The sequence below is a fragment of the Myotis yumanensis genome, unplaced genomic scaffold (assembly GCF_028538775.1).
Source record: "Myotis yumanensis isolate MYYU_CA2020_CCGP unplaced genomic scaffold, mMyoYum1.0.hap1 SCAF_1, whole genome shotgun sequence".
Taxonomy (NCBI): Eukaryota; Metazoa; Chordata; class Mammalia; order Chiroptera; family Vespertilionidae; genus Myotis; species Myotis yumanensis.
In genome coordinates, this window is record NW_027223752.1 from 77,851,669 (window position 1) to 77,870,582 (window position 18,914).

The following is an 18,914-nucleotide window of genomic DNA, read 5'->3' on the forward strand; positions in this document are numbered from 1 at the left end:
ACACTGACGACTCTACTCAATAGGAGGGAGACCTATGTTGGTAAGTAAACCAAATACATTTCAGGTTTTGCCCTCTGAGCATTTAGGGCACTACATATTAGAAACGTAGTAAACTAGGGTTGATCAAACCTGAGAAGGGACCAATCTGCCCAGGGAGGAGTACCGCACCCTGGAATCAAAACATGGGGTGAATGGCAGCCTGAGGTTGTAAGCAAAACTCAGCAGTCCCAGCCTAGCGCACCCTTCACCCATAACTTCAGCTTTCCGCTTGTCACTGTGTCCCAGCCCCAGGTGAGTGAACCTGCAGCTCAGGCTCTCCTATTGGAGCAGATGGGGCAGTGGCGGGGGTTGGGGGGTGGAGGAGACGGGGGGAGAGACAGAGAAAAGCTGGAAAAAGAAGAGATACCTTTTTTTCTGGAGAGAGCTGAGGACTAGGTCAACTTGAGGATTATCATATTTTCAGGAGGAGCTGTGATACCATTTGAAAATCTAGCTGGTGGCAGCTCCATTTTCCCCAGATCAGTAGTAGAAGACTGGGAGCATTTGGTATCAGCACCTTAAAAGACTACTAAGGAGTCAACAGCATGGCTGCAGCCTCTAATCTGTGCAGAGAGTTGTGTGCAAATGATGAAAACCACTTTGCTTCAAAAGGAGAGTAGCTGTTTGAAAGGCATTTTAGATCACGTGGGATTCCATGTGCTGTCAAGTTACAGGGATCCTGGAGGCTTGGTTAGTTCACTTAGCACGATGGCAAAGGTGGCTGCTTGCGGGGAGAGCAGTCATCGGGGCAGTAGAGCAAGGCTGGGGATGGCAGGAGTAGGGCCCAGGAGGGAGGTGGAATGTATGAGAAAGGTACTGACACAAGAGGAAGTTGGCAGGATTCACATGCCCGTCATACAGAGCAGTAAGTGGACTGTAATTCTGGACAACTGGAGTGCTGGATAGGGAATGCGCACAAGTGGTGAAGTCCGGAGCAGCATGAGCAATAGTTGTTTAAAAAGAAAAGATGACTCCTCACTCCACCCCCACTGCCCCCAATCTTTGGAAGACACACACAGACAGGAGTGTCACACAGTACAAAAGGTTTGTATTACACAGAAACTGTTGCTCAAAGAGGAACTTACACAGAGGAACAAAATTCAAAAACAAACAAACCACCCCCATTTATCACAGTTGAGCCATCCAGTGGTTTCTCTATCCCTTTGGCCATTACTTCAGATATATTTGCTGGAATATTTTTTCTTCCTTTTCCCTGACAGCTCATTGATCTTAGTGGAGTTTGGATAATCACAGTTTGTGGGAAACAATCTAGGCCACTTTTCTAGCTTGCTGCTCCTTAGATGCTTCTTGGATGTTGTCCATTTAATATTTTTGAGAAAAAAATTACATATAGACACACACACACACACACACACACACACACACACACGATATTCTATAATCTCAGAGTAAATGTAGTGTGTCCCTGAAAAAAAGTTACATAAATCCAAGGGAACAACGTCATTATTTTAAATTGAGACACGTGGTATTTCAAATCAATCCACCTGGAACATGTAATCAAAACTCATGAACTTTTATATAGATTCCAGATTCTGATTTCTTATCTATATTTCCAGGAACAGAAAACTGGTAGATAAACTAGCAATTGAAAAACAATTATTTTCAATGCTATATAGAAGTAGCTCTTAAATCTATACATTTTATCAACCCTCCCTTGGCCCCATCCCAACCAGAAAGCATTTTAAAGTGTATCTATACATAGTGCAATTGGTGAGATCTATTTTCTCTGTTATTCAGCAGCTCATAGTTATGACTTTCAGCTACAACAATCCTGATAAACACAGAAAAAGCTCTTATAAGTACAAAGGATATATCTTGATTCCACACGACCAGGCTGCTGTAGCTAAGAAGAGTCTTCAGAAATCTGCTTTTAAATCATTCCTCTGGTGGGAATGCAGACTGGTGCAGCCATTATTAAAAACAGTGTAGAGTTTCCTAAAACAATTAAATACAGAACTGCCATTTGATCCAGTGATCCCACTTCTAGGAATATATCCTAAGAAACCCAGAGCACCAATCAGAAAGAATGTATGTACCCCTATGTTCATAGTGGCACAATTTACAATAGTGAAGATCTGGAAACAACCCAAGTGCCCATCAGTAGATGAGTGGATAAAAAAAGCTGTGGTACACTTATACCATGGAATACTATGCAGCGGTAAAAAAAGAGAAAGGATGTCTTATCCTTTGAGACAGCATGAAGGAACCTGAAGAGTATTATGCTAAGCAAAATAAGCCAGTCAGAGAAAGACAAGTATCACATAATCTCACTCATATGTGGAATCTAATGAACAAAACAGATCCAGAGACAAAGAAGCATGGAAAAGAAGGCAGAATCTCAGAGGAAAGGTGGGGAAGATAGTTGGGCAGGAAGAGATCAACCAAGAACTTGTATGCCTATATGCATACCTCATGGACACGGACAATAGGGTGGTGAAGGCCTAGGGCAGGACAGTCTAGAAGAGGTCAACGGGAGGGACCTATTTATGCAATGCTCTCAACAATAAAGATTTAAACAACAACAACAACCCCCCCCCCAAAAAAAAACAACATTCCTTGCCCTCTTGGGGGTGGGGGAAGCCCTCAATTCTATGATTCATATTAAAGTAAAATGCTTTTCTGACAGTGGAGCACAGCTTGGTCCTCAGCTTCTCAAGGCAAGCATTACTAACCTGGCCATTGAAGGACCAGACAGCAGGTCAGAACCCACTGAAAAGGCACTCAGAACTTACGGGTTTTTGTGTGGACAGTTTTATTAAAGGCCAGACTACAGAAAGGAAACATTCCTAATTTGTCAAATTTCTGATAATTTCATCATTTGAAAGTTGTAAAAATAGTAAAATCCAGACCTTAAATCAGTTATTTATACTGACAAGAAGAATGTTTGTGGCAGCTTAAACTTACATTTTTCTCTCATGCTGGTGTTAGTAAAGTTGACTTGTGTGCTTTTTTTTTCCTTAACACCCTGAACCATATTAAAAACGAGAGGATTATAAGGTTATTTGAGGCCATTTGTCCCTGGAAAGAGGAGGGAAGTATGTCTTCATCATGTCTCCTGCACGAAGTGTGAGTTGTTAGGGGTCCAACCCCAAGGAGAATCTCTTGAAAGGAATGGAGTAGAAATCGCAGCAAATGGGACTTTATATTAAGTCCCAGAAAAAATCTCCTGGCTGATGCTTGGTTCTCCTGTGCTAAGGTAGGGTGGATTTGTGAGGCTACTCTTTTTGAGGTGTTTCTTTCCATGTAGAAACAGACAAATAAGGACTTTTCTTTAGAGAGAGATTGAGGAGAATGATGAAAACTCATTCCCTGGAAATACTCTCTGTCCTGAAGAAGTTATAAGGACCAGAGCAAACACATTTGCTATTTATCTGATCCCTAAAGACAACATGGACCCCACTGCCTAGGGCAAGCACTCGTGATCAGCTTCGCAAATCTTGATGGACTAAGTCAGGTAAAGCCAGGACCTACAAGTTAAGAGTCTAGATATTAACTGAGGAACAATCAGTTATGCCCTGTGGTAGGTTGCCTCCAGATGGCCACCATCAATCTTTCCTTCTCTGTACATATGCCCTGCTCTCCACTGAGAGGTGGAGTGTGTTCCTCCACTCTCTTGAAACTTGACTGGCATGTGACTTCTTTGACCAAAAGTGACACCATGTTTTATCTCTAGCCTTTAAGAGGATTAAAAGTTTCTGCTTCCTTTTGTGGAGGGGTGGGGGTAGCATTTGCTCTGGAAAGAGGCAGCCATTGGTAAGAAATCTAATACCACACATCCACCATGCTGTGGGGAAGCCCAAGCCATGTGGAGAGACTACACAGATTAGGAGATGCCCAGCCAGGATCTGTATATGTGTATCAAGAAGTTTTCAGACAATTCCAAATCCAGCCACCTTCTGACTCCAACCTCTTGGAAAACCCAGTTGAGTCTAGTCGACCCATAAAACCGTAAGAGATAGTAATAAATTGTTGTTTCAAGCTACTAAATTGGTTATGTAGCAACATATACCAGAATATACCCTAGGGATTCCTGATACCAACAGGCTATAATCTTTACTGGCAAATAAAAATCCCAGGGGCAAAGACTGTGTTCATCTTGCTCATTATTGTATCAACAGCAAGTAGCACAATCTCTAGAACATAGTAAGACCTGAATTAACATGTAATGAATAGTTTGAGCAGCTAGATCTGTGCTAGTATGGCAAAAGAAGGACCCATGGTCAACAAATATCTTAGATGGAACTAAATCTGACTTTGCTTAAGTAATGTAAGTCACACCAAAGTACAAGGGAACATAAGAGGAGGATAAAGGAAGGCAGAGAACAAATATTTATGCCTATTATTATGTTAGGTAGTATACTGGGTGACTGACATATGCCAGCTGATTTGATTATCAAAACAACCTTATGGTATTGGTGTGATTATCTCTTATCTCTGAGATGAGAGAACTTAGTCTTGTTTAGATGAAGTAAATTTCCCAAGGTCAGACTGTTAGGAAAGGGATTTGAACTCAGGTTTGTGTAATTCTGAAGCCAGCCCTCTTTTCACCAGAATCTCCCAGGAGACCTCAACAGAAACACTAAGGAAACAATTTGAAAGAGACACAAAACCCATCCCTTGAATCTTACCCAGGACTATGGAGTTCCATCAATTGTGGTCAACATGTTGGAACCTATTTCACCACATGAAGCTCAGACAAACTACAATTAATGCCATAGCCATGACTACAAACTGGGAACCAACACCAGAGGAAGCTTCAGTTTAAGAAAGCAGATGATCACGCACATAATATTATGTTAGCAATTAGGCTTAATCCTAGAATCATGAAACTGAAGGAAAGATATTAAGGAAAGAATATAGTGCCCTCCTGGGAAGAATAACAATTTCAAACAGATTTTTTTGTGTGGATTTCTGCATTACCAAATTGAATATATTACACTCCTCTAGAATTATTATGATTTCTCACTCCACATTTAATTTATTTCAGCAAGAAACTGGGATGATGCGATGAGCTCAGTAGGCAGATGGTTTGTTTATTTCAATGAATAATTTGAATGTCAACAAGTCAGTAGATGCTGGGAGGAGAGGGAAAGTGGTAAATAACAAAGGTCCTCATGCCAAGCTTTGAGGTGGAGCGAGGATGTGCTACCAAGGACTGGCACTTTAAGAAGCCAAGCACTCAGATTTTGCTAAGTTTATGAAAGATTGTCTGTGAACTGACATTGCGTATTTCCTATAGTGAAAAAACCATTCATTGCTTATCCCTGTTGAAAAAGATTGTGATCTGCTCAAATACACTTTAAAAAAAAAATTTCAGGAGAGGAATAGTGGAGATCAAGAAAAACTTAAAATAAACACTGGTAAAGAAAGGTAGCTATATTTCTTTTCAATCCAAAAGATTAATACAAGGATTAAGGAATTGACCACATTCTCTGTTTTCAGCCTGCAACCTTTCAAAAGTCTCATCATTCTCCGACCTGCAGGGAAGCAGAGCTTGAATGTTCTAGTTAACAGTTATCAAGGAGAGTTAGAGTCGTTTACTCTAGTGGTGTTTACTGTCATTTCTAATCACTTTAAGTCAGAAAAGGCGCGCTGACTGTGGGTCCCAAGGATCATGTGTTTGCAGTTCAACTCAGCAGCCACTAGGTGGTAATATTGTTGATTTGGGTAGCCATGACATGAGATCTATAAGGCATGCCTCCTTTAAAGGAATTATGTAAACACTTTCTCTCATTAAGATGTAACTATAGAAATAAAAATTACACTTCAAAATAAAAGATTTTAATGGTGGAAGAATGCAATGCTTTAGAAGAGCTCCATGCATATCTGCCTACCTGCTTTTTACTCTAATTACATTATATGATGATCTACAAATTATAACAAAAAGGCAGCTTCAGGTCCCAGGGAAATCCAGCTTATATGACTTGCATTTGGCTTACTTTTAAGGGAGATGAACAAGATGAACGTGATTTTCTAAGACCTTTCACTGTAATTATTTATTATCTGCCATTTGAATTTGGAACTAGAGCTATTCACAGGAAAGGAACACTTCTGTGATTGACTCTCTGAGCTCCACCCTCTACACCATCTGATAAGACTGTGATAAAATGACGGAGACTATAGCAGCAGCAAGCTACTGACATCTAGTGCCAGGCTCCGTGCTCAGTGCTCCGCAAACATTGTCTCCTTCAGCCCTGGCCTCCTACTCGTGCTGCCGCAATTCTCCTAAAGTGAAATGAACTCAGCAGAAGCAACAGACTTGTATTATTTGAAAGAATAAAGAGGTCTTTCCAGAGTTGGACATTATCTGCAAAACCATGTATTATATAATACGTATCCTGCGAAATGACTCCCAGAAGGCAGTATAGGTGTTAAGTTCTTCCAGCATGAAGAAGAGAATAACTGAGTAATTCAAAGAGAAGTCATGTGATACGAACTGCAATCAATCACTGATTAAAAGCTTGATGATAGCTGTAAAGAATCCAAAGAGGAAATGATGGCTGAGTCAATGATTATATGAAGCAATTTATCATGAAAACAACTCTTATGCAAGAATTCGGAGCTCAATACTGACTCCATAAAAACACTTAGCTACTTGTCACCACAGTTATTTCCAAAGTATAAATGAAACTTCTCCGTTGTTACTGTTGGGGAAGGTGGTACAGAGTCTCCATCAAGACTCTAGGAATGGGAGTCCCTGGGGTTAAGCTGTGGTGGATAGGTGTGCTAGTCTCACATTTTTCTTGTTTAGATAGTGGGAGTAAAACTTTCTAGTTACCCACAAGGCCTTGGGACACAGAGAAAAATAAGTGATTGTCCAAGTTACCAGAATGGCATAGTACCAACACTGAGATTGAGATCACATTGACCTTGCAGAAGTTACTGAAATCCTCAGACTCAGTTTCCTCATCTAGAAAATTAGGAATGACAAAATAAGCTTTAAAGGATTGCTGCAGAGATTAAATGACACACTGTGCATCAACTGTTGAAGTCGGGAGGCATCCTCCCAACTCCCTGTCTGAACTGAAAACTCAAGGGAAATTTTCAACCCATTGGTATTTCTCATGGAGGGTGACGATGAGGTAATAATTGTGCACTAATTATTAATGGTTTATATAGTTCATACAATGGTTTTACATATATATTTTGTCTCATTTGATATTCATAATGATACTATGCAGTAGATATTCCTATAATCGTTTTATAGACAAGAAATAAAAACCTGCCCAAAGTCACACAAGAAGTTACAGTGGGGAAGCTAGAGTTCAAACCCAGGTCTCCTAACTTCAAGTACAATGCTTTTCCTGCTACATTCAGAATGCTTAAAAAGTAAAAACAAACAAACAAACAAAAGCCCCCAAACCTCTATTTAACCTAAAAGTATACATGCAGTTGTAACAGGAAGATTAAATAATGCAATTATGGCTCAAGTATCAGGAATGAAACTTCAGAAGTTCCTAAAGCTCTGCTTCTGGAGAACATAACTTAGTCTACTTCTAGTTTTTCCAAAACAAGCCAGTGAAATATGGAAAGAGAAATTCACAAATGGAATGCTTTCTATACATAGAAAGAAAGAGCCTGCCTCACTTGGCTTCATCCCATACTTCTACCTGGGGATGTTTCTACTCCTCAGAAAGGAGTTACAATAACTGAGTAATTCAAAGAGAAGTCGTGTGATACCAACTGCAATCAATCACTGATTAAAACCTCGATGATAGTTGTAAAGAATCCAAAAAGGAGATGATGATGTGCGTGTGTGTGTGCATGACTGTGTATGCACACACATGCTGGCAGGGCTCCATTGCCTAGAGCAGTTGTGGAGGGGTGTTGAGAAAGAGGACCATAATGAAAGAAAGCAAGGTCCTAGCTCATTGATCTGGTTCTTCATTCACAATAAAAGGAAAAGACAAGAGGCCCTTAAATTTCCTTCTGTGATACAATCCAACCCCAAAAGGAGGGAAAGAGTTTGTGAATGAGCACATTTAACTTCCAGTCCCTTGGAAATTGAACATAAAGGGCTAGATTCAGTAGCTGAAGGGACTCCAATTGGTATCACAATGGGGAAGCCTGAAAAGGAGGCAGTCTTGAAAGAAAAAAAAAATAAATGCAAAAATTTAAATTTTGGGGTAAGGGGGAAAGCAAATTGTTTAAAAAATATTTTAAGTTTTTTGAAGAGGTTCACATTAATTAAAAGTTTTGTGAAAAGTGCATACCACCAGTGAAATACCAGCCCTAGATTAGTTTCTTATTTGTCCTCAGAGATTTTCATTAAGTAGTATCCATTTTTCCCTTCTTCTTTAATATACCCACTCTTCTGACTCTTGCTTTTTTCCACTTACAATACATCTTAGAGATTCTTCCCTGTCAATATATAAAGACTACACTCATTCTTTTCTCTTTTTAAAAACAGATGCTTAGTATTCCATCATATGGAAGCACCATAATTTGACAATTCTATTATTGACGATCACTTAGGTTGTCTCCAATCTCTTGCTGTTACAATGTGACAATAGGTAACATGATACATAAATCACTTTGCATGTGGGAGCATAAATAAAGGTATGCATTTAGAAGTAGAATTGCCAAGTCAAAGGCATATGCATTTGTAACTTTAATAGATATTGCTAAATTGACCTCCATACAGATTGTAACAATTCACACGCAATATAAAAAGTAAAGTTTACCCTACTGCATTGCCAATATAGTATATCAAACTTTTGTAATTTTGCCAATATTATAGATAAAAAATGAAATTTCAATGTAATTTATTTTGTACTTCTATTTTGAGATATGCTTTTTAAACATATTAAAAGATGCTTTTTAAGCATATTATTTGTTCCTATTGGATGTTGGTCTTTTTAAAAATGATGTCCATGAGGTCTTATGTATTAGGCAGATTTTGTTTATGATATGAGTTATAAATTTGGGACTGTGACATATTTATTTTTTATTATATAAAGTGATGTTACTTAATGTTTTATTGAGTTTTTAAATGAAGAATGGATATTGAATTTTGTCAAGTGTCTCTTAAAAAATCTAAAGAGATGTTTACATCTAAAGGTCTGAATTTTCTTGTTAGGGCTATTAATAGTGATGAATTATATTAATAGACATCCTAATATCACATTATATTATCCTTAAGTTCTGGGAATAAACTCCATTTGGTTGTGAAATGTACTTTTTATTTTATTTTTTAAAAATATATTTTATTGATTTTTTACAGATAGGAAGGGAGAGGAATAGAGAGTTAGAAACATTGATGAGAGAGAAACATTGATCAGCTGCCTCCTGCACACCCCCTACTGGGGATGTGTCTGCAACCAAGGAACATGCCCTTGACTGTAATCAAACCTGGGAGCCTTCAGTCTGCAGGTCGATTCTCTATCCACTGAGCAAAACTGGTGAGGGCTGTAATTTTTATTTAAAAAATTTAAAACTACAATGAGTTCAATCCTGGGTCGTGGTACATATAAGAGGCAGCTGATTGATGTTTCTCATATTGATGTTTTTTTCTCTCTCCCTCTCCCTTCCTCTCTCTCTCTTAAATCAACAAAAAAGCATATCCTCAGTTGAGAATTAAAAGAAAAATAAACTACAATGAGACTGACCTGTAGGTTTTTTGTTTTTTTTTTTTTGGAGGGGGGAGGACTACCTTTTCCAGGTATTTACGTCAGATTATACAAACATAAAAATAATTTAGGCATTTTTGTTCTTTTTGCCAAACTTTTCATTGGAGAGAATAAAAAAGAGAACTAGAGTTATTCAATGGACAATTTAATGGATATTTGTCCAAAAAGAAAAACTGAGTAAATTAAAGATAAAAAGGGAGGGGGGTTGGAGGAGAAACAAGAGAACAGAGATGGGGATAGAGAGGGGGGTGGCAGAGAGAAAACTGGTTACTGGGTGTGTGTGTGTGTGTGTGTGTGTGTGATGTGCTTTTTACAGAAATTTCTGGAGGAAAAAACAAATAAAAACAACTGATTCAAACTAACTCTTTCTGATATGAGTCTACATAATAAACCTCTGATAAGACAGCTTTCTCCATCTTCCAAGATTACTCCTCTGTTACTTCAGTGACCAAGAGATCACAACAGATATCTTAATTCTTGGCCATCTGATGTGATTTGAAGCCATCCCTGCTGGTACTTTTGTTGAGTAGTAGTGAGGAATACAAGAACCCTGTTTGGCCCATACAGAGTGTTCATTCCTGCAGCCACAGTCCTTCCTTCCACAAGCTCTTTAAAGAATGTAAGAATTACTTCCTCTCCTAGGTCACACTGTCTAGATCACTTGAACATGACTCAGATAGTTTTCTTCCTACATTTTGGGGGTTGAAGAGATTACTTAATAGCCTGCTTTTATTCTACAGTTTAGAGCAGTGATGGCGAATCTAGGACACGCGTGTCAGAGGTGACATGCGAACTCATTTTTTTGGTTGATTTTTCTTTGTTAAATGGCATTTAAATATATAAAATAAATATCAAAAATATAAGTCTTTGTTTTACTATGGTTGCAAATATCAAAAAACTTCTATTTGTGACACGGCACCAGAGTTAAGTTAGGGTTTTTCAAAATGCTGACATGCCGAGCTCAAAAGGTTCGCCATCACTGGTTTAGAGGTTTAGTTATGGTCTTTGTCAATATAATCTGAGCTAAGTATTTATTAAGAATGGATTGTAGCCCTAGCTGGTTTAGCTCAGTGGATGGGGCATTGGCCTGCGGACTCAGGGGTCCCAGGTTCGATTCCGGTCGGGGGCATGTGCCTTGGTTGCGGGCGCATGCCCAGTGGGGAGTGTGCAGGAGGCAGCTGATCGATGTTTCTCTCTCATCAATGTTTCTGACTCTCTGTCCCTCTCCCTTCCTCTCTGTAAAAAAAAAAAAAAAAAAAAAAGAATGGATTGTAGCCTGGCTGATGTGGCTCATCTACCTATGAACCAGGAGGTCACAATTCGATCCCTGGTCAGGGCACATACCTGGGTTGCAGGCTAAATCCCCAATAGGGGGCATACAAGAGGCAGCCGATCAATGATTCTCTCTCATCATTGTTATTTCTCTCTCTCTCCCCCTTCCTCTCTGAAATCAATTATATGTATACTATATATATGTGTAAGGATTGTAAGCATATGTATAACATAGATGTTTTGATATTCAGACATGCATTATAGACCAAAAAATGCATCTCACCAGATTCTGGCATGATTTCCCAATTCTAAAAGAATCTAAGTAGGAAAATCACAAAGTAAAACAAATACCCTCCAGGAACTTCGCAAGACTCGGGCTGTTTGTTCACTAATTTAACAAATAATTATTAACACCTTTCAGGCGCCAAGGCTGAACCTTTGTTATTTGGGATGAGAAATGTAGGATACATAAGCCTAGTACCAGCTTTCATGGGGTATTCGGCCGTTGAGATCATTCTTTTTGCATTCAATGTGGGAAATTAGAGTTCTTGTTTTATTTGTTTTTACTTTTGTAAATTTATTTACTTTTTACTAGAAAATAGTTTCTTGACATTTAAAATATCTCTAATCTCAGTTGTTCAAAGAACCTTACAGGATAGTTTGATGAACTAGGATAAGCATGGCTCATTCAAATTCGTTTTGATTCGGTTCCATTCATGGATGCCACATAAAATTAATGGAGACCGAGATAAGGCCAAGTGTAGGAAAGGGCTGGTATTAGCACCAGTTTAGGTTTCAGCCCTCCCTGCCAAAGCCATAAATACAAATGACCAATTTAACAGCATGAAAAGACCACCTACAAGATCTATACCTGGGACCTAATCAGTTGCTCTGCGCCTTCTTTCAATTACAGGGTCCCCGCCACGTTTATGGGGCCGTGTAAGGTGAGCATCACATTTTTGAAGGCCGTATCGTTATGAGCATGTTTGATCTGAGGGTGGGAAAACATGCGCTCACACAATGCCTGCACAGAGCTCCTCGGCGCTGAGCTGTAAACTGGTGTCAGCAAGAGCCTACTGTGGAAGAGGAAAACCCTGTAAGGAAAAGGGCTCAGATGCTGTTGAGATTGCCACTCTTGAAAAGTGGTGCCATTAAAACTGCTTTCGGTTCGGCACAGGAAATGAAATTATTAAGAATAAGTACCCCAGTTTTGTTGAATAATACTATTTAAGGGCATTTTGAGTAGGGAATGATGATAAAAGACAAGGATAAACACATCGCTTCCACTTGTGTGTGGAAACAGGATATGATTTACAGAAGAAAAATTAAATCATCATGGTTGTTAGAACTGAATTGCAGCTCATGTAAAAGTTAGTCTGACCATGAATCAACTGAGTCACAACGTCTGTATGCGACTTCTCAGGCATAAAGAACGTAATTGCTTAAGGCTTCATGAGTGATAAGACCCTTAAATAGAAAAGTAGCCACTTCCTGCCAAATTTCCAAATATTATGAAAGTATGGAAGTATCTTTTCTCAATTATAGTCATTAAAAGAGGCCCAGCGCACAAAATCGTGCACGGGTAGGGTCCCTAGGCCTAGCCTGCGATCTGGGCCATCTTCCGCCCACTCGCCAGTCCCCAGTCCTGCCCTGCTGCCACCCACCCAGTTCCCTGTGGTTCCCCGTTCGCCATGCTGTGAGCCTGCGGGCGGGGCAGAGGGATTGAGAGGTGGTTAATGCACCTCATAGTAACTGGTTGAGTGGTTGTTCCAGTCGTTATGCCGTTATAGTCCTGGGCTTTTATTATATAGGATATTCCATCCTATGCTCAGATCCTCTTGAGGAACTTCTCGTTCTACACGCTTTCTTCGTGTTATCTCATTCATGCCTGCTACCCTCTAAAGTCTCACTCAGTGCTCTCCCATGAGTCCAACATCTCTACCTCTGTGTCTCATATGTATATGAAATCAAAATGTCCAAATTTATGGCACTGTTTCCCATCCCAAATCTGGTCCTCCTCATCAGTATCCAGCCAGTTATTCAAGCAAGAAAAAGGAATTATCCTTTTCTCCCACCATTTTTTTCTGGAAGTTTTTGTACTGCCAATGAGTTATCTAGTCCTATAACTACTAAAAGCTTTATAAATGTCCCTTCCTTTCTCATTTTTACTGTGATTGTTTTTGCTCAAATTCTTACCATCATTTTCCTAGACTACTGTTCAGAAGAGCTTGATGGACTGGATTCCAGTCTTTTACTGTCCCAAGTACTCCTTATATTGCTCTTATGTATTTTTAACAACAAAAAAGCAATATGATCCCACAAACCAAAACAAAAAAAGCCCAAGGTGACCATGTCACCCCCACACATGCTATTTTTCAAAGGCTCTCTGTTGCTTGTAAGACAAAGTTCGCATTCTTTAGCAAGTCATAGTGTGACTCTCCTCTCCCTTTTGGTCTTGTGTTCTTCCCATGTGCCCTGTGATCTAGCTACACCAAGTCAATTGCCATTCACCAAACATGTCATGTCTTTTATCCTGAGATTCGCAGTGTTTTCCTCTGCCTGGAATACCTTTCAGAATTTGTCGGCTGAGAATTCCTCATCCTCAATTTATTCATCTGTACAACAGGAAGATAATAGTGTTTACTTCAGAGGGTTGTCATGAGGACTAATAGGAAAGAAGATCTCCCATAGTGTCTGGCATACAGAAGCACTCACTACCTAGAAGTGTTAGGCATCCCTCCTCTCTAATCCTATATGTTTAATTAATCATGTTACATCAACTTCAAAATTGACAAAATTTTCATATTTTAGCACTTATGATATTACAATACATCATACAATCTATGACACATCGAGGTTTAATTGCCAGCAATTTTTCTTAGTAATACTTGTAATAATGTTTCTTACAATGAATGGCATATTAGATGAGATACTATACTTAAACTATATGATAACTGCCACTAAAATTTTATTATTGAGGGTGAATAATGCATACTTATTTCTGCATGGAAAACCCTATATTTTCTATGAGTCAGTGAAATATCAACATAAGAAAAGGGACTACTAGTTAGAACTCCATAGAAGCAAAAAAAAAAAAAAAAAAATTCCATTTGTATATCCTGCAACTTGGCCAAGCCCCACTCACTCCTGAATCACAGAGGAGCAGTCAGGTGAAGCTGCATGCTGGCATATTTTTCAGTTAAGCACCCCATCTGAGAGCCACATGATGGCCCAACCCAGAGCAAAAGTGGGGAGGGGCTAGCTTATGAAACTGCATTCCCATAACCTAGGATTCACAATGAAGAAGGTAGAATAAAAAAGTAAAGAGGAGAGTGAAAGAATGAGATGAGCAAGGTCAAGGGACCATGTCTTCTAGACTAGCACTTTCCAATAGAAATATAATGTGAGCCACATATAGAATTTTAAGTTTTTGATGGCCATGCTTAAAAACTAAAAGAAACAGGTAAATTAATACTAGCATTTTATGTTTTTAACCTAATATATTTAAAATATTATAATTTTATCATATCACCAACCCAAGAATCAGAAATGAAATGTTTTATTTTTGCATCAAGTCTTCAAAATCTGCTATGTGTTTTAGCCTTACACACATCTTAAATTGGATTAGCCTCATTTTCATTGCTCAACAGCTGCATGTGGCTAGAGCCTGCCATGTGTATTGGACAGTACAATTCTACATTGATTTTGACCAACTCAATTAAGTAATGAGATAACAGTAACAGGCTGTTTCAAGAGTGGCTCTTTTCAGCACAAAATACTATACATGTTTTAAGATTCGTGCCGTATTTAGTTATATATTTTAAAATTTTTTATAGGATGGTAATTTTCCTTTAGAATCTTTTTGTGCTTTGTTTTGGCTGATTTTGTTTTAACTATGATTTGAGGTTATTCTTAATGTCCTTCCCATATGCCCTGCATTATGTTGGTTAAAGAAGAGCTGACTCTTTATTCAATTAGATCTTTCCCCAACAAGAGAGTCCTTGGGAGAATGGCAAGAAATGTATGATTCATCTCAATATTCCCAGAATTTATCGCAGTCCCTAACGGATAGCAAACTGAGTAATCATCTTTGAGTACACAATGAAAGGTGGATGAAGATAGACGGTAGTGGTTTTCACGCTGGGCTGCACACTGGAATCATCTGGGGGGTAAAAATGCTGAGGCCTGGCCCCACCCCTAGAGATGTTGCTGGTAGGTCTAGAGTTTGGCCTGGATGCCAACATTTAAAAAATTTCCCCCAGGTGATTCTAGTGTGCAGCCAGGGTTGAGAACCACTTTTCTAGGGTTTTCTTAGAACATCATTCTGTGGCCATATCCTTACCTCTCTGACATAAGGCCCACTTTGCCTCAAGTCAAGTTTCCTCTCAGAACAGGCCAGATGTTTCTTGAGAAACCTAGTAGGAAAGACACTAACACAGAATCCCAAAAGGAATTTGCAAATTCCTTTTCCAAGGCACCAAAGAAGATATTCAAGGGTCTAAATCTTTTTATATTTATCTTTTTCTAACAAAAAATAAAATAAAATTCACAATTTAAGTTTTAAGATTCAAGCTGGCTTAAGGAGAAAAAAGTAAGGCCACTACAGCACATAGGCAGATAATACCCAGATACAAATATTACAGAATATTCCAGAAATTGAATAATAGCAATTAAAAATAAAAATGGAATCTAAGTACACATGAGCCTAATTTCAAGTGAAGTCCATACATGTCAAAAGCAGAAGTTCTTAATTGGGGGTCAGCAAAGGGAAGTATTTCATGTTTTTCTTCAGCCCCTTGAGGTTATATTTGCATAGTCATAAAGCAATACATCTACTTTGATAAGTCACAAGACAAATAAGTGTTAGTATCACTGTTTGCTCTCATGGCACTTTGCCTGACAACATTACTTCCATCAATCTAAGGTTTAGCAGTGTTCCAGGGAGAGCTCTGACGTCCACTTCAGCACAAACACGCTCTCACCTGGGAGGAGGGGGAAGCGATATCTGCACTAAGGGAGCAGCGGAAATAGAGCTCCTCTGAATCATGGACTGAGTTTCCCTGCCAACCCCCAAGGTGGTCTGTCCATACTATATGGATTCACCCTGTAATGGTCTTTCTTGATGGTGTGGTATCATGTGACCTTATTAACAAACTAGAGGCCTAGTGCACAGATTCATGCATGGGTGGGGTTCAGCTGGCCAGGCCCCAATCAGGGTGGTTCGGGGCTGGACCTGTCTGGAGGAAGAGATGGTGGGAGGTTGGCTGACCGGCCTGCCCAGATTGGGACCCAATCAGGGCCCCTGATCAGGGCCGGGCTGGTTGGAGGAAGGGGCTTCAGGCAATTGGTTAGCAGGCCCTGCCCCCAATTGGGGTTGGGGGGCTGATTGGGGGTGGGGCCGGCCATGGGGAGAGGCTGTGGGTGGTGGGGCGGCCGGCCCTGAATAGGGTGGATGGGGGGTGCCAATCAGGGGCCAGCGGCCTGGGGGAGGAGCCATGGGTGGTTGGCCAGCTGGCCCTGCCCCTGATTGGGGTGGGGGGGGCCGATCTGGGGTGGGGCTGGGTGGGGGAAGGGGCTGCAGGAGATTGGCTGGCTAGCCCCGGCCCCTATTGGGGTGGGGGGGGCAATCAGAAGTGGGGCTGGCCCGGTGGAGGGGCTGAAGGCCAATCAGGGTGGTGGGGGCCCATCTGGGGCGTGGCTGGTTGGAGGGAGGGCTGCAGGAGGTTGGCTGGACAGCCCCACCCTCTATTGGGATGGGGGTGTGATCAGGGGTGGGACAGCCAGGAGGAGGGGCTGCAGGAGGTTGGCTGCCCAGCCCTCCCCCTATTGTGGTGGGGGGTGTGAGATCAGGGGCGGGCCAGCAGGGAGGAGGGGCTGCGGGCTTATTGTGGTGGGGCAGGCTGATCCGGGTTGAGGCTGGTGGGGGTGAGGGGGGCGGGATGAAGGGAGAGGGTGTTTGGCCGGCAGGCCCCACTCTTGATTGGGGTGGGAGAGTCCAATCAGGAGCAGGCTGGCAGGGGGGAGGGGCCACGAGGTTGGCCATCGGCCCCACCTCCTGATCGGGCTGGTTCACTGGCCACAGTGGGTGTCATAGTGACTGGTCATTATGGCCGTTATGGTAGCTGCCTTTTTATATATATAGATAGAAACAGCACATTGATATATCCCCAAATGCCCCTACATGCATTTCCTCTGGTTTTCTAGCAAACACAAAAGCTACTTCTAACTATACCACACTTATTTTTTTCCTTATTGAAATGTAATTGGCATATAACATTATATTAGTTTCAGGTGTACAACATAATGGTTCAATATATGTATATATTGTGAAATGATCATCATAACAAGACTAGTCAACATCCATTACCACACAGTTATAATTTTTTTTCTGGAAATGAGAACTATTAAGATCTACTCAGCAACTTTCAAATACAATAAAGTAGTATTAACTATAGTTACCATGCTGTATATTACATTCCTGGGGCTTACTGGAAGTTATGCCCCACACTTATTTTTGTTTCACATCTTAAGCTGAATTTGAGAAATTAGAATAGGAAATATCCAAAATGCATTAAACTTTCACATTCACTAAAAATGATCAACAAAAATTCCCTATTCCTGCTAAAATCATGGAGGAAGAAGCACAACTCAATAAGCTTTCTAAATAAGTACTGGGTTTTGTGCATATCACCCCCGTCTACCAACCCCGAAGGGCTGATGGGTGTCAAGTGATTGGATGTGTGACATTCACCTGGCCCCAATTTTCTTTCCTGAAAAGTAATGGAAAATTTACAATACAAGCTCCCAAATTGCTACACTCATAAAACCAGGAAGATAATCACCATCCACCTGCCCAGGCTGACTGTGAATCTGAAATGCATGACTGCTTACACTTGGTATGGACATTGTTTGTCAGTTAATATGTTCTAAGAATCCTCTTGGGTTCCATGAAGAGACAAAGACAAAGTCTTCTTCCCAAAGTTTACAAAAACAAAAGTAATGTTAAAATTTACAACATGGCCGAGGCCGGTTTGGCTCAGTGGATGGAGCGTCAGCCTGCGGACTGAGAGGTCCCGGGTTCGATTCCGGTCGGGGGCATGTGCCTGGGTTGCGGGCACATCCCCGGTGGGGGATGTGCAGGAGGCAGCTGATCGATGTTTCTCTCTCGTCGATGTTTCTGACTCTCTCTATCTCTGTCCCTTCCTCTCTGTGAAAAATCAGTAAAATATATTAAAAAAAAAAAAATTTACAACATGAAGACAGATTTGAAAGATGATATGAAAATTATAGGATAACTCCGTATACATTTAGTGTGTAACCACCATGGGAAGATGGACTCATGGAATCATTGAAGCTGTCGGTGGTCAGCCAGGATGCATGGGGCAGGGGACCCCAGAGAAAACTTGTGGAATGAAGGATGTTTCGGGGTTTCCTACCTTTCTGGAAGAACTCCTCTAGTTTGTCCTTGAAAGGCTGGAGGTACTGCTTTGGAGACTCCTTGCACACCACTGCCATCTGTTTCTCACTTGCTGTGAAGAGAAGTTGGGAATTAGACTTCCTAAGAACATGTATTTGCTGATTTTGTGCTCTGAGCTATGCACTTGGGGATTGTGTGAAATCCTTATTGATCACTGTTTATCCAAATTCAAGGGGGTGGGGTGGGGAAGGAGCAAAAACAATAACAACAGGAACAAAAGTAATTAGCTCACTCTACATCTTTCTTCAGGAACTGGCAAATGCATCTTCAATTTTCCTTTTAGAGATGCTGCAAAACCTCTGACTTGGGACAGGTGAAATGCTCTGCTTTTGGTATCTCAAAAATAGATAAAAAAAACTACTGAAGGACTGAGGGCCCCAATCCTCTTCAGATCATACTCCAAAAGTAGAGTTTGAAATTGATTTTACAGAAGTTCTCAGGCATTTCAGTTACCTTGAACCACCAAACTGGCTATT

At 40.5% G+C, this 18,914-nt stretch overlaps 1 protein-coding gene across 3 annotated transcripts in view; it reads right to left on the reverse strand.

Annotated features, from left to right (window-relative positions):
- FMN1 (formin 1) overlaps positions 1–18,914 on the reverse strand; it is a 387,832-nt gene that overhangs the window by 91,575 nt on the left and 277,343 nt on the right. For all 3 annotated transcript variants that reach the window (XM_070425545.1, XM_070425561.1, XM_070425554.1), the window contains one exon: positions 18,398–18,490. In XM_070425545.1, coding sequence (XP_070281646.1) covers positions 18,398–18,490 — 93 coding nt within the window. The remainder of the gene's footprint in view (positions 1–18,397; positions 18,491–18,914) is intronic.